At 37.3% G+C, this 22438-nt stretch overlaps 1 protein-coding gene across 1 annotated transcript; it reads right to left on the bottom strand.

The window, feature by feature from the left end:
- Positions 1-196: 196 nt before the first annotated feature.
- LOC131952760 (stimulated by retinoic acid gene 6 protein-like) lies at positions 197-20129 on the bottom strand. Its single transcript, XM_059315585.1, has 19 exons — positions 19974-20129; positions 17680-17726; positions 16700-16782; positions 13715-13836; positions 13247-13367; positions 12422-12455; positions 12164-12304; positions 8726-8841; positions 7476-7578; positions 5718-5829; positions 4439-4514; positions 4241-4316; positions 3788-3836; positions 3089-3209; positions 2762-2878; positions 1430-1593; positions 1169-1289; positions 992-1047; positions 197-878 (listed from the first exon to the last, which is right to left on the bottom strand). Exons 2-19 carry the CDS (start codon positions 17719-17721, stop codon positions 637-639), a joined length of 1896 nt encoding a protein of 631 aa, XP_059171568.1. The 5' UTR covers positions 17722-17726; positions 19974-20129; the 3' UTR covers positions 197-636.
- Positions 20130-22438: the final 2309 nt, after the last annotated feature.

The following is a 22438-nucleotide window of genomic DNA, read 5'->3' as shown; positions in this document are numbered from 1 at the left end:
TAGGAACATGGTAAACGATAAGGACAGATATTTGTTTTTAGAATAGTCTAAAACACGATTGTAGCTAATGTATGGCATGATATACGTTGTTGAAGCTTTAGAAGGCGACACACAATTATACAACTACTCATGATCACATTATTACAAAGTATGCAAAAAATAAACCATCGAACATCACAATGCGGCGTATCAAAAGTTTTATTTCAACCTAAAATATGAAGCTGTATAAAATAGGAAAATTCACTTTTCGAACCTGACGGTCCATGAAGTAGAGTTCACCTGTATCTGTGATCTAGGCACTATTCCCTGCCGCATTTACTTTCCCCTGCGTGAGTTGGGTATCTATTAGTGCTGGGTGCGCTCAGGGACGTGCTATTGACTTGAACCCTGATTCGAACTCGAGACGCTAAAGTCTAGCGCTGCCCTTAGGCCACGCCTTCCCCATAGCTTTATATAGTTGTAAAATAACATAATCATGGGTTTCTAAAAAAAAGTAAATTATGTATATAAATTTAAAAAGTAAAAACAAATTAAAATTGGAATAGTTTTGTAAAAAAATTATGTAACAATTTTTAGTTTCATTTTTTGAAAATGTTTATCCTCCAGTCAGTCATTGTCACAGTTTTGTTTTATACACTAGACAGCAGACAAGTTGGTGTCTTGTGATATTTCCCCACCCAGATCTTGTAAGTTATATCTGGCAGCAGCCGATGTATCAGGGAACTGGGTCAGTCCATTGGTCACCAGCAGAGATTTTGTCAATTTGTTTTTCCTTAACCCTCTCAGCTGGGGGTTGTGGAACAGGGTGTAGGCCAGAAACCATCTGATCCTGGCTAGTCGTGTTTTTTTGTCTTCTTCAAGGGAGACACTTGATATTTCTATACAGACATGTTTTATATATATATATATATATATATATATATATATAATAAATTAAAAAGACATCTTAAAAAGGTATGGATTATTATAATAGGTAATTAAAATTTAGTACCACAAACTGTTGCTCCATCCTGACTAACATCAGATGCTAGAACAGGGGGTAACTGACTTTAAATGTGGATAAAAAAAGTAAAATAAAAGTGTTAAAAACATTTTAAAATAATCCCTTAGAAACAAGAGCAATATTTGCATCTGATGTTGTATGTAGCAAAGACAAAGAACCCAGTACCTTGTCTCAGAAGTTGGTGACCTTGACTTCCTGTTCACATTGATGAGATGAATGAAGACACGCATGCTGGGATTGTTGTGGGCGTTGTCTACATACAACATAGAGACATACGCCAAGTATCCTTAAGAAAATTATGAAAATAGTCACCATTAACTTAACATATTTCAATAAATGAGACTCAATACAGAAGACTTTCATGTCTAAATGACAAGACTTTCAGATCTAAATGACAGAAGACATTCTAAATGAGAGAGAACTGACCACTGTCGTAGCTGAGCATATCTCTGGGGAAGATGCTCCGGTCTAGACGCCCCATAGACATGGCACCCAGTGCTGCTGACCACAGAACTCTCCTCAAACAGCTGAACAGCCCGATACCAAAGTTTGAAAACAGGCTGTAGTAGTGAAACAGCTCGTAAAATTTTCTGTGGTTAAAAAAAATAAGCGTATGAAATACATTATACATTCTGTGATGAATTAGCTGTCATATATCTCCAAATTGATATTAAAAATGTGAAAAAGAGTGACGTACAAGTAGATTTAATTAATTAACTCGCTTGGCTTCGAGTTACCTGTCGCAATACACCTGTAACTGTTAGGGTGGACTTATCTGTCATTCTATACCTGTAACTGTTTTGGGTGGAGTTACCTATGGCAATACATGTGTACCTGTAGGTTAGGGTGGAGTTACCTGTCGTAATACACCTGTAACTTTAGGTTAGTGTGGAGTTACCTGTCGTAATACACCCGTAGGTAAGGGTGGAGTTACCTGTCGTAATACACCCGTAGGTAAGGGTGGAGTTACCTGTCGTAATACACCTGTAACTGTTTGTGTGGAGTTACCTGTCGTAATACACCTGTAACTGTTTTGGGTGGAGTTACCTGTCGTAATACACCTGTACCTGTTTGTGTGGAGTTACCTGTCGTAATACACCTGTAACTGTTTGTGTGGAGTTACCTGTCGTAATACACCTGTAACTGTTTTGGGTGGAGTTACCTATGGCAATACATGTGTACCTGTAGGTTAGGGTGGAGTTACCTGTCGTAATACACCTGTAACGTTAGGTTAGTGTGGAGTTACCTGTCGTAATACACCTGTAACTTTAGGTTAGTGTGGAGTTACCTGTCGTAATACACCTGTAGGTTAGGGTGGAGTTACCTGTCGTAATACACCTGTAAGTAAGGGTGGAGTTACCTGTCGTAATACACCTGTAACTGTTTGTGTGGAGTTACCTGTCGTAATACACCTGTAGGTAAGGGTGGAGTTACCTGTCGTAATACACCTGTACCTGTAGGTAAGTTTGGAGTTACCTGTCGTAATACACCTGTAACTGTAGGTAAGGTTGGAGTTACCTGTCGTAATACACCTGTAGGTAAGGGTGGAGTTACCTGTCGTAATACACCTGTAGGTAAGGTTGGAGTTACCTGTCGTAATACACCTGTAACTGTAGGTAAGGGTGGAGTTACCTGTCGTAATACACATGTAACTGTAGGTAAGGGTGGAGTTACCTGTCGTAATACACCTGTAACTGTAGGTAAGGGTGGAGTTACCTGTCGTAATACACCTGTAGCTGTAGGTTAGTTTGGAGTTACCTGTTGTTGACATTGAGAGGTGAATGTTTGTCTGTGGTACTGATTTTCCCCTGCAGTAAAAAACGTCGACAGACAAAACGTTGGATGTAGTTCAACACCAACATTGTCAATGGGAAACTGTATGAATTATAAGGTAAAATAAACATCTAATACGGTATTATAATATCTCTTAATGGTAATGAAATTAATCATCTATTTTATAAACTCAATTAAATTTAATTTCGCTTTTAATAAGTTATATGCTTGAATATCAGAACTTAATATTCTAGATGGTGTTCGAAATTATATTTCTTAATTTTAGATTTCAGCAATCAAAAATCCTCTTACCACAAAGCAATGAAAAATTGCTTTACTTTCTCGGCCCACAGGTCCTTTTTTTTAATATAGTAGATAATTTCTGCTACGGCCAATGTGGTCAAGGTAAAGATGACAAACAATAGGATCATACCTGAAATTATTTTTACTTTTACAATAGTTTAATATTTTTGATGTTACTATACAAAAAAAACTGTTAATAACTCCAGCAATTAATTAATTAAAAATTATGTATTGATCTGCTTGATTAATTTATGGAAAAAAGCCTGCATGCCTTTGCATCTATAGATACAAACAGCAGATTAAAACTAGTAATTTATATAATAAAATAAATTTAGAATAGACTTAGAATGGACTTAGATTAGACTAGACTTAGAATAGAATATACTTAGAATAGACTTAAAATAGATTTAAAATAGACTCAGAATACAACTAGAAAAGACTTACAAAAAATAGACTTAAATTAAAACTTAAAATAGAAAAAGGTTGGGGGAAAGGAGGGAGTGAGGGTTATCGACCTTAACGAGGTACTGATAGTGTTTTAAAGCAAATATTTTTATTGGCAGCATTGGTACTGTTGAATTCACAAATTATGAATTACTGAAAAGTAGAAAATAAAACAACTAAATAGCGGCGTATGACACGCCGCGGTTTGGCTCGTAGTCTTATAATAGACTTGAATAGACTTAGAATAGACTTGAATAGACTCACCCCAGAGCATGAAGGCGAGCTGGTTACCTGCAAAGCGCATGTTTTGATGCTGGAGACAAGTTTCATATAAGTTTGAGAAAGTGTTGTAGACAAGTGTGACGGAAAACCGTTTAGGCCTACCTCCATTTTGTTCTTCCACCGCCCTCAACATGCACTATTGTCTATTACCCCCCCCCCCCAAACAGCTACGTACATTTTTATATTTCGTCCCCCTCACCGGCTCTTCTCTATTTGGCTAGATTGCCCACGTGACACACCGCCAATTATGCATAAAAGGGGATACAACCCAAAAAACTCTCTCTTTTGACTCTCTTACTGGCTTCGCACGCGGAGTTTCAAGTAGATTTGAGAAAGACTTGCACTTATTTGAATTTTTTTCGGAAAACAAATGACCCAAAGTCAAATGTAATTAACCCAAAGCTTAATTGAATACATTTTTAACGAGAAACCTACCAGAGCCTCAGTTGTGGAGATATAGGGTTGCTGCAAGTTGTGGATTTCTCCTTGGTAAAGTTTTAGTGTGTGGTATCTGCAAAATACAGTTTGGTAAAGTTTCAGACAAATTTCAGAAAACTAAGCCAAATACATCCTTTAACACATGACCAATCAAAGCCCCCACCAATCTCAACAAAACACAAGACACAAGCTTACCTGTAGTTTCTAAGTGTCATAAAGATATGTAGTACCGTAATTATGTCTGTTACTACTAAAGATGCAGCCATTGATGCTAAAAATGAAGAAATATTTTGTTTTAATGCACAATTAGGTTATCAATTTTCTCAGATACTGTTAAATTAAAAAAATTTCTAGTTCATAACACTGGCGTAGCTAAGTAACATAACCTTTTAATGACTGATTTAGTGATTATATTTATATATATACATATATATATTTATATATATATATATATATATATATATATATATATATATATATATACATTTATATATACATACTTAACTGTTTGAGGCTTTTTGTAATTTCTTTCAATAAAACCAGATAACCGTTTTTATTCGCTTCAAGTCCATAGTAACATATTATCTATTCTGCTAATTTCATTGTGCTGTTTACTTTCCGCTTACATTATTGATTGAATACTTAATAAAATTTACTACCCGTGTTCCAAACTTATATTTAGCTAGTAGAATGAGCAATTTAGCAGGAATTTAAAATTGATTATCGCTAGTTTATCAAATTTGCGGGTCTCTAAAACTTGAGCTATTTCCGATTTCTCAAAAAACGCATGTGAATTAAAAAGTACAAATATTATTCTGCACTATTATACACATATTGTTTGGTGTGATTTTTTCCCAAACGAGATTCTATTGTATTTTAAAAAGTAAATTAAAAATGGATTAAAAATCATGTCTATATCCCGGGTTGCCTTCCCCCGTTGTTTTATATAAGAATATTCGAGAACGTTTAGGGGAGATCACTCACTGTTTATGTTTATTTTTCTAAACGTTATTTAAAATGTTATGTTTCAAAATTACATAACTTTTGTAATGTAATAATCCATTGTAAATTAATAAAGTAAAAAAAAAACACTAAGAGGTGACAGTGATTAGCAAGCGAGTGAAAGTAAAATACAACTTGTTGGCTTGCCACAGTGGCACAATTTTGAACATTTCGTTCGCAGTTAAATGAATTGCCAAATGATTTGAAACAATTAATTCATGCCATAAATCAGTTTTGTCCTAATTATATTTTTGCAGTGGAATAAAATAAATTGGAAATACTTTTATTGAAAATTTAGTATACCCGTAAAGGCAAGGAGACTATATAATTTCCTCCTATACTTCATAATAATATACAAGATTGTAAAAATATTGCGAAACAAATATACAAACTGCAATTTCTCGTGTATTTAACTGAAGTGGGATAGTATCGACCTAATCTAACAATGGAATACAATTGTTTGCATTCTTACACTTCAGGATGATTTCTTGGTCTTTAAAAAGTTTCGTTTGGAAAAGTTCACTTAGAAAATTCAAAAATGGTGAATTCACACTCACAATCAAAAAAATAAACACTAATGTGATCTGTGAAAATAGAAAATAATCAAAAATACAAAAAATTAGCATTACCATATATTCAATTCAAGTTGTAATTGATTTTTAAAAGGCACGAATTAATAAGTAAACACAAGTTTAACAATAAGAACTGTCGGAATAGAATTTTAGCGTTCATTCTTGCTTAAAACAGACGGTACTAATTATGAACTACATTTGCCTCCCCTTAATATTTTAGGGCGTTTAAATATTTATGTAGGTTACTTGACTAGAGAATGAGTTTTGAAAAGTTTAAATTAGAAGTCGACTTATAGATTTTATTTAAGAACATGTGAGTAAAGGTTGGCTGGGCGGTGGCTTTTTCGTCCTTGTCGAGTTCCATTCCTTTATTTTATCAATGTTTTTGTGTTATTGATTTAGGACACGGAGACTTTGATTTCCTCTGTGCTTGTGTCTCCTATAAACAACTTTAATGTGTAGGCTACTTCCTATCTTATCATCTGCTCCAATATTCACAGCTTATCAGACAAATAAACTTCAAAACGACATGCGTAAAAACAAGTACTTATATAATAATTACAAAATAAAATGATTTCAAATATTGTTGACGAGCCGACCCGCTGCGTATCATACGCCGCTATTTAGTTTTTTTTTTCTACTTTTCAGTAATTTATAATTTGTGAATTCGACATTACCAATGCTGCCACTGAAAATATTTGCTTAAAAACACTAAACCCCCCCCCCCCCACGTGAAAGCAGCCTCCTCTTGGTTACCTCCTCTAAGTTTAAAATCGTTTCAAACTAAATTATCTGCCCCTAATAGCCGTCACCAAACCCGTCTCTATGATTGTAAAATGTAAACAGCGTGACCACAGCTCACCAGACAATGTGGGGGTGGGGTGGGGGTGGTAGTGATAGTGATAGTGATAGAGAGAAAGAGAGGGGACTGCAAGGAGGCGCTTGCAGCTTGTTTTCTAACTGATCCCAGAAGAGAATTATATATATAGATAAATATGACAATACAACTAAATAAACGAAAACAAGGGCTTATCTTTAATATCGGACATCTTTTCATGATATTCGTAAATAAAGCTGGCCAATTCATATACAATCTGTATAATTTTTAGCGCAATTTCCATTCTGGAGAATTGCGTTTATTAACTCGTCATTTCTGGGAATGGATGGATGAATGAATGAATGTATGGATGTATGAATGTGTGTCCGGGCTTTAAGTCGTATCTTCTCCTCAACGAAGCAATATCGATGACTAGTTCCAAAAGCAATTATGTTAAGCAAGCTACGAGGATGAACATAGGCCATAAAAATTCCGGGTTTCTTTCATGGATTTCCCGGAAAAGCCAAAAAACCTCGAAGAAAATCAGTTTTTGGCCCATATCTCGGCAACCAGACCACTTAGCGACTTGAAACATGTACCAATCGATTCCTGCCATAATTTAGAACAATATTGCCGAAGAAAGTTTTCAAAAATATCCTCTCGTTCGGTCACAAATTTTAAAATTACATAAACACCTACAAACCGATCGTTCTTCTAGCTTGAACGCACCCCAGCATTATACGTCAGAGCTATTTTTAGATAACATGAGGAAATTGCGCATAAATGTCACTAGACTTTTTTAATTAACTTGTTTTTACATATATATATGGGTGTGACGTACCAGATATATAACACATAACTGGAAGAAGGCCAGTGCGCAGATCTTTGTGGGGTATTTAAAAAATGGCAGACTTGTGAATAGACGAAGTCGTTTACTCTTTCTCCTGCAATGAATGGAACAATAATATCACATACATCCGTTGATACATTTTATATGAAAAGGTGTACCTTATATTTTCGTATATATGTACTTGAACAAGTATACATACTCCGTACATTGTAAAACTTTAAACCACTTAATTGTGAGATACGTACTGCTCACCTGGCCCATAACATAACACTAACTTGACTAGACTTACATGTGTGATACGAATGTTTCTCCTGGCCCATAACATAACACTACCTTGACTTACATGTGTGATACGAACGTTTCTCCTGGCCCATAACATAACACTACCATGACTAGACTTACATGTGTGATACGAATGTTTCTCCTGGCCCATAACACAACACTACCTTGACTAGACTTACATGTGTGATACGAATGTTTCTCCTGGCCCATAACATAACACTAACATGACTAGACTTACATGTGTGATACGAACGTTTCTCCTGGCCCATAACACAACACTACCTTGACTAGACTTACATGTGTGATACGAATGTTTCTCCTGGCCCATAACATAACACTAACATGACTAGACTTACATGTGTGATACGAACGTTTCTCCTGGCCCATAACATAACACTACCTTGACTTACATGTGTGATACGAATGTTTCTCCTGGTCTATAACACAACACTACCTTGTCTAGACTTACATGTGTGATACGAACGTTTCTCCTGGTCTATAACACAACACTACCTTGACTAGACTTACATGTGTGATACGAACGTCTCCATAACACTACCTTGACTTACATGTGTGATACGAATGTTTCCCCTGGCCCATAACATAACACTACCTTGACTTACATGTGTGATACGAATGTTTCTCCTGGCCCATAACATAACACTACCATGACTAGACTTACATGTGTGATACGAATGTTTCTCCTGGCCCATAACATAACACTAACATGACTAGACTTACATGTGTGATACGAATGTTTCTCCTGGCCCATAACATAACACTACCATGACTAGACTTACATGTGTGATACGAATGTTTCTCCTGGCCCATAACATAACACTAACATGACTAGACTTACATGTGTGATACGAATGTTTCTCCTGGCCCATAACATAACACTAACATGACTAGACTTACATGTGTGATACGAACGTCTCCATAACACTACCTTGACTTACATGTGTGATACGAAAGTCTCCCCTGACCCATAACACAACACCGCCTTGTCTTTTGACTTACGTAACACCCACTGCACGTGCGCCATCTGGTGGGGTTTGGCGTCCCCCAATTGTCTCTGGCGAGTAGAAATGGACAGATGACTTTCAAGGTCACAAGGTCGTCAGGTACAGTAATCTTACACCCATCCTTCCCCCACAGGCCGTGAATCGTAAAATGATGATATAAAGTACATGTGACCCCTAAAGACACTTGAATCTAATATATGAAGTTAAAACGGGCTCTGTGTTTCTATATGTGGCGGGCGCAGAGGCGTAGCTAGGGGGGGGCGGGGGGGGGGGGGCGGCCGCCCCGGGCGCCGACCCTATGGGGGCGCCAAAAGGGGTGGGAAAAATTTTTTAAAGCTGATTTTATGCTGCAGTTTTGAATTATAAACTGTCTAAGTTAAGAAATATAATGGCTACACGCATTTACATACTGATTTAACTGTTTTCTATCTTGATTTCTTAATGTAAAACATATACTCTTAAGAAACAGTGACCGGCAAAACCGCTTTGAAGCTTTTCCTAGATGGGGGGGGGGGGGCGCTTTTTCGAGACTTAAAACGGAAGAATTTACACTAGATTGTTGAGTCGATAAACGTTACCACTATTAAAAGAAACCAATTGTATTAAAACGTATTGTACGATTGTTGAACTGTAAAATACGTTAGTGACTTTTATCAAGATGGTGCAGGGGGGCGCTTTTAGGCTAAATAAAATAGCAAAATTACACAGGATTCTGAGTAAACAACCTTTAGCTCTCAGAAAGAAACGAATTGTACTGTGCATTGTATAATTGTGTAACATTTTTTAAAAAAAAGTTAGTTACGTTAAAAACCGCTCTACAAACTTTGTCCAAGATGGTTGTGATGAGTGTGTGTGGGGGTGGGGGGGGGGGGGCGCTTTTTTCGCTAACAAAAATCGCAAGTATTTGTACTGGATTGGTGAGTAGATAACTCTCTTAACACTTAGTAAAGAAACCAAGTGTATTAACGCGTAATGTACAATTTCAATAGCCAGTTTTGTTAAAAAAAAAGACGCGACTAGTTCTTTGTAAGATTCTTACGATTCTCTCAACTTCAACGTGAGAGATCAGATACTTTTGATCAGTGTTTCTTCCAGACTTTTTTCTCCGGGGGGGCACTTGAAATCTTCGGGGGGAGGGGGGAGGCGGTAAACTTTCTTCGGGGGGGGGGCGGACACTGTTAAAAGTATATATTTTCTATATATAAATTATATAAATTTCATTTCGTTCGGGGGGGGCGTAAAAATTTTTCCGGGGGGCTTCGCCCCCCCGAAAAGATGCCTGGAAGAAACTGTGTGCGAGAAGGCAGGGCAAATCTGCGAAATCCAAGACTACGAGCTGTTAACATCCGTTGGATTCCAGTTTGTTTTCTCTAGCTTGTTTTGTCATACCATCAACCAATCAACGAAATACCCATGTCGTATTCCAATGTGAACAATAAATATTTCTGATAACTTCTTCTTGTATGTCACTTGTGTGTCCTTACTCTAACAAACTTCGAATCCAATATGTACCATATCACAACAGAGATCGTTCAAAACTAGAACATAAAAGGCTGGTCTAAACATATTAGCGTTAGCTACAAACTACCCTCTAACACAGATCAGGCTTATTTTTTTTTACTGACATTACTAATCTTTCGCAAAAAAAGTTAAACGCATCTTAATGGGAATTAAATTGTCGTAAAGTTTTAAGGAATGAAAATCATACAATGTAATTATTAAACCTTGTCCGGACTGTAGCATACACGCTTACACACACGCTTACACACACAAATACACTCTTACCCACACACAAGCTTATATATAAACACACTATCACACACACATAATTATACACACACACACACACACACACACATATATATATATAAGCGGGGGGGGGGGGCGCCAAATTGAAAGTTCGCCCCGGGCGCCGGGAAGGGTCGCTACGCCTCTGGGCGGGCGTCAGACATACATTGAGTAAAAGAAATCGAATTGATCGCCATTGTGTAATACTCTTGAAGCGTTTATTATGTAACTGTATGATTATGAAAATTAATTTCGATAGTTTTGTAAAACAGGTTTCATTTTCCAAACTTAACATTTTAATCAAAATCATTTAGAAAAAAAATAATTAAAGTAAATATATCACCATTAACAAAAAATTAAATTGCGCATGAAATTACTTCCTTTAGTTCCTTTATTGCAAATTACTTCCCTTGAAAGATCACGGTAAAACAATTACTTCCCTTTAAAAAAAAACATTACATCGGGGAAAAGTACTTTTTAATTAGTTTTTGTGAGAGAAAATAATTATATAAATTAGCATGTATTGATAAAGTGCACTGTGGTAGGTAAAACACGGATATTTTAAATACTACATTTTGTTTATTTATACACTGAACGTAATGTTTACGTCTATCTTTCGATTTGCGGACAAGATGGGGGTATTATAGTCGATTACTAAATTGAATCAGTCACGTCCGCCGGCGCCCCGTCAGGGTTCGATTTGGAACCCTGGGAAATCCTGTAAGCGCTATGGTGCATACGTTCGTTTTATACAGTGCGATAAACTATGGATAAGAAAGGTAACTAAAGTCCTTCACTAAATCAAATCCAGGGCGTCATCTGGCGCCCCTACAGAGTGCTATTTGGCGCGGCGGGCCTTCCCGTGAGTGCTATGGCTCCTACTTTCGTTTAAGTGAGTGCAAAAGACTATGGATAATTTGGGGTATTATAGTTTAATAAGTTGAATCAGGCGGTTCCGCCGGCGCCCGGCAAATGCGATTAGGCACCCCGGACTAGACTGTGAGCAATATGCGTTTATGTTTGCATTTAAGTTTGTGTTTATGTTCGCGTTTACTTTTGAATTATTTTGAGTAATTGTTTGTGTTTCTATTTATGTTGTGTTTGTGTTTACGTTTTTGTTTTCGTTTGGGTTTTCGATTGTGTTAGCTTTTTGTTTGTGTTTGTGTTTTCTTTGTGTTTGTGTTTGTGGTTGGGTTTGTGTTTTCGTTATGTTTCTGTTTCCTTTTGTGTTAGTCTTTGTGTTTGCATTTGTGTTTGTGTTTGCGTTTGCTTTTTTTGTTTGTGTTTTCTTTGTGTTTGCGTTTGTGTTTGTGTTTGTGTTTTCCTTTGTGTTTTCGTTTGTGTTATGTTTGCGTTTTTTGTGTGTTTTGGTTTTGGTTGGTTGTGGATAGGATTATTTCGAAAAGTAATATATTTCCTAAACCCGCTCAAAGCAAGGTATCTGCTGCTTTATAAATACACAAGTCATGGTCCCTTACTAATAGTTTTTCACATAGGCCAGTGTAGGGCCTTGCCAGGACGGCTAGTGATATTATAAAGCAAAATTTGATCCATAAAGACCATATAAAGCGAAGAGTGACCAACCTTTGTGTAATAGTTTTTTGTGTGTACACATCTGTACACAATGTACAAGCAGTACACAATCAAAGCCACGTGACACAGTAGCGGCGATACTTCAGTTACAATAACGAGAGCTGTTGTATTGTTGTACTCAGCATCTGTCATCTAATACACCGGCAATTTAAAAAAAAATTACAATAAAAAATAATTGCTCATTTTATGAATGTGTTTCTATATTAACATTGCATCCGAATCAACCTGTATGCAATCTAATCTACTTACCTGGATTAAAGGCTTCCCAATGAAAACAAATGACCTACAAAAAATAAAAATAAACTTTTGCTGTAAGTTTTCGAGTTGTCCAAAAAATGACGTCACGTAATTTGGTCCAATTCCTACGGCCTGTTTCCTTATTGTATTAAATCTTCATGAAATGTCAATCCTTCCCTTCCCACTCACAAAAACATAAATTTCTTATTAGAAAGGTAATATGCTACTAAACAGAGTTGTCATTGTATTACGTATTCAATGTTTCGAAGGGCTCTTATAAATTACAATTAAAAAGTATACATAAGTAAACATTGACGTACATAGGATCCTGTTATCGAAGTGAGGGGTTTAAAAATATTCAAACACGCAAACACACACACACAAATATACATTCACACTCACATGTATATATATATATATATATATATATATATATATATATATATATATATATATATATATATATATATACACATAATTATGACCATTTCTATCCCTGGGTGGGATACTCTGTGTGTAATAGTTTTCGCTAATGTTTGAAAGAAATCAGCCCGGTAGAAATTGTCAACATTTCGCTCACATGTTTCGGCCCATGCCGGACAGAGGAATCGAGTTAAATATATATTTTTTTGACAAATCAGCAATATTTAAAAAAATTAATTTAAAAAATTCCTGTAGCCTGTCTACACTAGAAGTGCTTTTTCCAATTATTTTACATATTGGCTTGGATGAAACGAAAATTCTTCAACTAACAGCATTATTTCTCTCGTATTTTTACTTCAACCCTTTCTCTACTATGGTATATCACATTTCTATTACTACGAACTTTAGACTGACCAGATAATTGAGTAGACGACACACAAGACGGCACCAAGCGCCCTGTAGGTGCTGGAGATGCAGGCAAAGAATGGAAAACACAGCAGACAGACTTCTAAGGCTTGGGCTTGAAGGTACAGAGCTGGAAGAGATATGGCAAGGTCTAGGTAGTCACGTGATAGCTTAGGTTTTATTTCATTGGACAGACTTTGACGTAATTAGTTTGTTTTCAAAGCAGGTCTAAACTTGCCTATGACATAGATAGGTATGTCTAAACTTACATATGACATAGATATGTATGTCTAAACCTTACGTATGGTATAGACAAGTATGTCTAAACTTACCTAGGACATAGGTAAGAGGAAGATCTAAACTTACCTATCACATAGATAGCTAAGAAGCAGATTTGAACTGACCTATGATTTAGACAAAGTATGATGCAGATCTACTCTTACCTATGAAATAGATATCAAGTAGACCTAAACTTACCTATGACATAAAATGGTATGTTCTTGGTTTCACTTAACAGCTGCAGGAGTAAAGCCAGCACAATACCAAAGATTACAGAGTATGGGAAACGGTTCTCATAGCTGTCTAGCCATGGGATGGCACTGTGAAGGACATTATCCGTTCATTATCTCCAACTTCAACCATCAAAACAATAACACGTATTATTTAAATAAAGTTATAAATATAAACGTTCGCTAATTCTATACACTTTAATATCCGTGTTTAAATACAGGTAGACCACAGAACAGGTGTACATGACCACAGAACAGGTGTACATGACCACAGAACAGGTATACATGACTACAGAACAGGTTACATGACCACAGTACAGGTGTACATGACCACAGAACAGGTGTACATGACCACAGAACAGGTGTACATGACCACAGAACAGGTGTACATGACCACAGAACAGGTGTACATGACCACAGAACAGGTGTACATGACCATAGAACAGGTGTACATGACCACAGAACAGGTGTACATGACTATAGAACAGGTGTACATGACTACAGAACAGGTGTACATGACTACAGAACAGGTGTACATGACCACAGAACAGGTGTACATGACCACAGAACAGGTGTACTTGACCACAGAACAGGTGTACATGACTAAAGAACAGGTGTACATGACCACAGAACAGGTGTACTTGACCACAGAACAGGTATACATGACCAGAGAACAGGTGTACATGACACAGAACAGGTGTACATGACCACAGAACAGGTGTACATGACCATAGAACAGGTGTACATGACCACAGAACAGGTGTACATGACTACAGAACAGGTGTACATGACTACAGAACAGGTGTACATGACTACAGAACAGGTGTACATGACCACAGAACAGGTGTACATGACCACAGAACAGGTGTACTTGACCACAGAACAGGTGTACATGACTAAAGAACAGGTGTACATGACCACAGAACAGGTGTACTTGACCACAGAACAGGTATACATGACCAGAGAACAGTTGTACATGACCACATAACAGGTGTACATGACCAGAGAACAGGTGTACATGACCACAGAACAGGTGTACATGACTACAGAACAGGTGTACATGACTACAGAACAGGTGTACATGACTACAGAACAGGTGTACATGACCACAGAACAGGTATACATGACTACAGAACATATTTCATGACCACAGTACAGGTGTACATGACCACAGAACAGGTGTACATGACCACAGAACAGGTGTACATGCCCACAGAACAGGTGTACATGCCCACAGAACAGGTGTACATGACCACAGAACAGGTGTACATGACCACAGAACAGGTGTACATGACCATAGAACAGGTGTACATGACCACAGAACAGGTGTACATGACTACAGAACAGGTGTACATGACTACAGAACAGGTGTACATGACTACAGAACAGGTGTACATGACCACAGAACAGGTGTACATGCCCACAGAACAGGTGTACATGACCAGAGAACAGGTGTACATGACCACAGAACAGGTGTACATGACTACAGATCAGGTGTACATGACTACAGAACAGGTGTACATGACCATAGAACAGGTGTACATGACCACAGAACAGGTGTACATGACTACAGAACAGGTGTACATGACTACAGAACAGGTGTACATGACTACAGAACAGGTGTACATGACCACAGAACAGGTGTACATGACCACAGAACAGGTGTACATGACTACAGAACAGGTGTACATGACTACAGAACAGGTGTACATGACCACAGAACAGGTGTACATGACTACAGTCCAGATACAGGATAGCAGAAAGCTGCTGTAGATGACCACAAATCACCTTAACAAGACAACACAATGTATACTTGCCCAAATCCTTCTTACTGAAACACAAATTCTACCAACTATTCTCACAACAATTGCTTACACTATGAGCCCGGGTCTACAAACTATTCTCACAATAATTGCTTACACTATGAGTCTGGGTCTACAAACTATTCTCACAATAATTTCTCACACTATGAGCCCGGGTCTACAAACTATTCTCTCAATAATTTCTTATACTAGAGCTCTTGTCAACAAGCTATTCTCACAATAATTGCTTACACTATGAGCCCTGGTATACAAGCTATTCTAACAATAATTGCTTACACTATGAGCCCGGGTCTACAAACTATTCTCACAATAATTGCTCACACTATGAGCCCGGGTCTACAAACTATTCTCTCAATAATTTCTTATACTAGAGCTCTTGTCAACAAGCTATTCTCACAATAATTGCTTACACTATGAGCCCTGGTCTACAAACTATTCACACAATAATTGCTTACACTATGAGCCGTGGTGTACAAACTATTCACACAATAATTGCTCACACTATGAGCCGTGGTGTACAAACTATTCACACAATAATTGCTTACACTATGAGCCCGGGTCTACAAACTATTCACACAATAATTGCTTACACTATGAGCCCTGGTATACAAGCTATTCTAACAATAATTGCTTACACTATGAGCCCTGGTCTACAAACTATTCTCACAATAATTGCTCACACTATGAGCCGTGGTGTACAAACTATTCACACAATAATTGCTTACACTATGAGCCCGGGTCTACAAACTATTCTCACAATAATTGCTTACACTATGAGCCCGGGTCTACAAACTATTCTCACAATAATTGCTTACACTATGAGCCCTGGTGTACAAACTATTCACACAATAATTGCTTACACTATGAGCCCTGGTCTACAAACTATTCTCACAATAATTGCTTACACTATGAGCCCTGGTGTACAAACTATTCACACAATAATTGCTTACACTATGAGCCCTGGTCTACAAACTATTCTCACAATAATTGCTTACACTATGAGCCCTGGTGTACAAACTATTCACACAATAATTGCTTACACTATGAGCCCTGGTCTACAAACTATTCACACAATAATTGCTTACACTATGAGCCCTGGTCTACAAACTATTCACACAATAATTGCTTACACTATGAGCCCTGGTCTACCCCTACAGATGTCCACACGTCGCTGTCTCTTCTCAAGGAAGGCCAACACAGCTAGGATAAACAACTGAAATAAAAAAAAAATACATGACACTTTATCGCCATGATGTGGACCTGGTCTAGAAGTAGAATCTGCGCTACTAACCCAAAAGAAATGAGTTCAATATACGTGCTTAAGTCTATAGCCCCCCCCCCCCCCTTCCCTTCCTACCCCATAACATTACCTATTTACTCTGGCGATAATCAAATCGGAAGCTAATCATCGAGAAGGAAAGGTCTATGGAAAATAAAACCACGTTAACAGAAAATGACTGGTACAAGACATGCTGGTGTACACATGATATGATGAGTGGTGTGTTCCTTACGAGGCGACAGATAATGTCTGGTACAAGACATGCTGGTGTACATATGCTGTGGTGAGTGGTGTGTTCCTAACGAGGCGACAGATAATGACCGGTACAAGACAGGCTGGTGTACACAACTGTGGTGAGTGGTGTGTTTCTAACGAGGCGACAGATAATGACTGGTACAAGACATGCTGGTGTACACATGCTGTGGTGAGTGGTGTGTTTCTAACGAGGCGACAGATGCCAGATAAGCTTTGAATTGTAATCCTAAAAGAAGAATGAAAATCATCTTGATCCTCAGGTGAGAAGTTAGGGCGGGTAACAGGTGAGAGGCTTATCACAATCACTGATAGTGAAATTTGAAGGACTTAAGCATGCCAATATGAGTATAAGGGACGTAAGCACGTCAATATAAGATGTCACAATTATAAATAGCAGTATATATTGGAGATACAGTAACGTTTATCTTGTTCTCCGACCTCCGCAAACGATTGGTTAGATTGTTTCTAAGGACTCACGTTCTGGATTTGAACTCTTAACTTTCGTGTTAGCAATCCTGCGCTCTAAAACTCGACCAGGCCATTACAGTTATAGCTACTCTGTCGAACATGACTTACAGCCGGGATCAACATGAAGTGGTGGGATTCGTCAAGAGCCATGGTATCTGCAGGAACAAAATACAACGAGTTATGGGCAGTGGCGGATTTATTGGACGGGCTGAGAGGGCTATAGCCGAGGCCCTAACGCCGATTTTTAGGGACCCCCAAATATTTTCTCTTCCAATCATAGCAAATTTCACATCAAAGCAAAATTGTCGGGTTTTATTTACAATAAAAAAATCAATGTTTTAATATTTGAATCACAAGCTTATTTCAATTGTTTTTATTTTTTTCAAAATATCAAACACTGGTACAAACTTTAGTATAAATACCAGCTTTCATCATCTCCTACCCAGACATTGTTTGCATAAAGCCGACACTTCCTAAAATAAATACTCTGCACAGCGTGCGCTTATGACTATAAAATTGGTTGATTTTAGAGTTAAAAAAACCCAAGCAGCCGAATTCTGACAAATGAGTTTATGATCGATGCCTCTTTTAAAATGCTCAGCAATTGAAAGTTATTTTGTCAGGTAGCGTCGGATTGCTTAGTGAGGTAATAACAAAAAATAAAATAAAAATAATACAAATGTTAGACATAGGGTTTACATTGTGAATTAGCTCTAGCTCTCAAGCTTTCAGACAAGCACATTATAGACTAACTCCAGCAATGAATTTAAAAAATGCCTGACCGTCTTTGCTTACCCGATACGCTACTAAGAAAGGTATGAAAGATGCTTTATATTTCTGTTATTAGAAGTGAGGTTTCGGAAAGTCATTCTTTTAGGTACAGGATATCTCGATCTAGTTATTTAAGATTAAATCTCCCTAGATGCATTTTTAAAATTACGCATTCGCGACTCAATCATATGGGATATTAGATAGAATTTACATGCTTAGTTATCTCAGCAAATGGGGAGACATTCTGACCAGTTCTAGATCTATGCCTATCTGCCTTTAGTTTTTAAAATATGAGATGGTTACCCATCTGAGTTGGGTTTTCTCGGATCTGAACCTGGGATTAGAGCTCAGGACTTTTAGGTTAACAGTCGTGTGTTCTACCACCTATTGTAAACTCTTAACATTTAAATTTTTTCAAAAATCCCAATATGCAACAATGAGTAATAAATTTGCTAAATTTCTATGGCGACTAAGATAAATTTACCTTGAGATTAAAACAAATCAACAATTTATGGAACTGGCACTTTTAATGACTGTGGACACTTGTGGACGGAATGTAGAGGGGTGGGGGGGGGGGGGGTCATAAAAATAATAATCTGTATTCTTTATAACAAAAGTAAACTGCATAAACATAGTAAAAACTAATACAGCAGTTCCCACGTTGTTTTCTATCACGGAAGACCTATTTAGACCCTATAATACGGTAATCAACAATTAGGCATAAATTAGGTAGGTACATGTTTCTGGTGCATCTGACTCATGTAGGAGTCAGGTAGGAACACGTTCCTTGTACACCTGACTCAGGTAGGAACACATTCCTTGTACACCTGACCCAGGTAGGAACACGTTCCTTGTACACCTGACCCAGGTAGGAACACGTTCCTTGTACACCTGACCCAGGTAGGAACACGTTCCTTGTACACCTGACCCAGGTAGGAACACGTTCCTTGTACACCTGACCCAGGTAGGAACACGTTCCTTGTGCACCTGACTCAGGTAGGAACACGTTCTTTGTACACCTGAAAGAAGTTTCCCGTACACCTGACTCAGCAACAAGGTACTTGGGAAATCTTGCGGACACGCTATTTATTTTCTCTCATTCTCAAAAGCATTTTAGTGTTGAAATTTCAAAGCACACATTCTTAAGATATGTATGTTTGCTTAATCTTGCGTTATCACTTTGTATAAAAGTTTATAACGGCGCCATTTTTTTCACTCGCCGCACCAGCTAACACGAAAATCTGGCTACCTTGTTATACGCAGTTAAATAATGACAATAATCGTTTAAGTCTCTTTAATTAGTGTATGTATTTAATATGGTGTTGTGTTGACTAAAATTGTATATAAGTTGGTCTTTCTATGGGTATTGGTAACCTATGTTATTTTAAATGTGTCGTATTTTTAGCTATTTAGTTATTTCTTTTCCTTTGTCACTAATATCGTTCAACGTGTAGTAAAGCACCTTACGTTTTGACTAATCACTATATTATAAATTATTTTTTTCCAAAATTAAAACTATATAGGCCTATAATTGACGTGAACAGGGTACCTATGGCTAGTAAATATCGAACGACTCGAGTATTAAAACTAAAGCATGAACACCGATAGAACATAAACAAATGTTTACTTACATATTTCTACCGACTTGCACAATACACATACACGGTTTGAAAATAAACTACACGTTGACTTTCGCTGCGGTGAATATCCAGAGTAGTATACTCCATCAGTGTAGTTATAAGTGACTAGGGCTGGTTTACAGTGATAACTACTTTTATAGCCCCATAAAGCTGTCATTTGGCAACTAAATGTGAAACCGAAAACTCGGCTAACTTCCGAGAATTGCAGGCCAAATGAGGAGCATACCTTGTGGATTTTACATTCTAAAAACAAGAAGTTCCTGGATCTTATGCTAACATGAAAAACAAACGAATCAAACAAAAGGGTTTTATTGAATGTAAACCACGAAATAGTTGTAATATTTAAATGATGCGCTTTGAGCAAAAATTGTGTGCTCTTGTATCCTGCCTGTAATAGGGCTTGTAAGTGTCGGTCCTTCTCGCTTATAATACGAAATCTCGTTAGCCAGGGAGGGATAAATTTAATATCCCTCAACAAAACAAAATAAAACATAGCGGCTATTTGTCTCAAGGCCTCGATTCAAAATTCTAAAATACCACTTGAACTCAAAATACAACTATTATAATTTTTTTGCTAATAATATAATCAAATTAAGTACCAGTAGGCATAGACTATTTATATTATACTAATATTTAACTACTTTTAAGACAACTTGTTACGCATTTAAATAAATAAATAAAATAGTACGTTTCGTTAAAAAAAAACAAAATCACAATTCAACATAGGCTATATTTGTCTTTAAGCCTGCTTACATCTTGTTGTCTATTAATTTCATTGTTTACGACATTAAATAACTAAACAATCGCGTTGGTAGCTTTTCTATTTTTTTTTTACCAATTTAAAAATAAAAATCCACATTTGGTTTGAAATATACTAGCTGGCAAGTAGGATACACGAGACGTCAGTGACCTACTTACAGGGCATACTGTAAGGTTGGCAAGCTGATAAGGGAGTCAGTTTTTCCGTTTCTCCCTCCATTTTTACCTATCTCGCTATCCACCAGCCCCTCCCTCCCTCTGCGTCTCTCACTCTTATTCTCCTAATTTTTCTATTTATATATATATATATATATATATATGTGTGTGTGTGTGTGTGTGTGTGTGTGTAATTAAATATGTAAATACACAACTGGAAAATATGTATTTAACGCCTCTCTTGAATTCTGATTTTGTAAATGCAAACATTTGGCAGGCGACCATTAAAGACCAATAATTCTGACTCGAACTTTACAAAGAATACAAGAACTACAGGTGACATTCTCTTATTAACTCCACAACCCCCCCCCCCCCAAAAAAAAGAATATTAAAAGTAAAATTATATTTTTAAAACGTCGCTTACTCCTTGAAGGACGGAGTGAACCCAGCTCTTCTATTACCTATAGGATCGATATGACTCTCTTCTGCCATCCGACATGGCACACGATAGATTCGTGGAAAGGTAAGCCATGTTCACGTTATACTGACTACCTTGTCCATTGAAATACCGTGATTATACACTTAGATGAACTCTACTTCATCTGCCACATGAACTGATGTGGCCTAGAAGGTTTTTATTTATCAATTATATTACGTTTCATGACAAGAAAGACTACTGTTACCATTCAATTTTCCCTCAAATGAATCCCGGTTCCCCCTGAAGAATAATGCAATAAAGAAATCTCGCACTCTTCCAGGACTGAGCTCAGCTGGTGGTGTCGCACGCGGCGTTGGGGCCGTCGGCCCGACCTCCACGTGTTTTGTGGGTTTGGTTTTACTTAATTATTTCTTACGTTTACTTTACCAATTTTCATATGCATAGTTGATTAGCATTGTAAAACTAGTTTCAATAAATATCATATATATTATCTTGCTGTTATGCATTATTGCTTACATACTGTTACTGTACACTGTTACCCTGTTCGTGGCTTAGTCCATGTGACAGTTGATAACTTACCTGATCTACGTAACTAAACTTTACACTGTCCGTGTCTTAGCACACAGGGCATTTAAATACTTATTTGATGTAAACTATTCCTGCCAGTGACGTAATGCCACGTGGCAGTTGAGTAGACATTTACCTACATTTTGTACTACTTTTATCCTGCGCGTGTGTCAGCCACGGAGCAGTAGATATTATATCATACACAGCTTCATTCTATTTTACTACAGGCCGTAAACTGCGGGCATTGAGTTGACCCGTAGTCATCGGACCTGCTATTTTATTCACCGGCCGTAAACCCTTGCCAGAGACAAGAGGTCATCGGACCTGGTAAAACCCATTATTATTCTAATAAGGCTGTAAACTTTGGGCATTGCATTGACCCTTAGTCATCAGACCTTAATGATATTACCTCTAGTAAAACTATACTAGAATCTATATTCCCGGTAAAGAAGCGGCACAGACCCTCTTACCGGTTGAATTCATCCATTTTACAGGTTATCAATAGTATACGGTACCAAATATTTATCTTTTACCG

Source organism: Physella acuta, unplaced genomic scaffold (assembly GCF_028476545.2).
Source record: "Physella acuta isolate Inbredline_101_S28 unplaced genomic scaffold, ASM2847654v3 ptg000890l, whole genome shotgun sequence".
In the NCBI taxonomy this organism is placed as follows: Eukaryota; Metazoa; Mollusca; class Gastropoda; family Physidae; genus Physella; species Physella acuta.
Note: the sequence above shows the minus strand (reverse complement) of the source record. Positions and strands in the feature narration are given on the sequence as shown.

What these genes read in the sequence shown, in the direction of transcription:
- LOC131952760 (XM_059315585.1), bottom strand. Translation starts at nt 17,721, where the DNA reads ATGGCTCTTGACGAATCCCACCACTTCATGTTGATCCCGGCT. An exon ending in ACTTCATGTTGATCCCGGCT is followed by an intron (nt 16,783 to 17,679) that starts GTAAGTCATGTT and finishes TTTTTATTTCAG; the next exon opens with TTGTTTATCCTAGCTGTGTT. An exon ending in CATACCATTTTATGTCATAG is followed by an intron (nt 13,368 to 13,714) that starts GTAAGTTTAGGT and finishes TATCTCTTCCAG; the next exon opens with CTCTGTACCTTCAAGCCCAA.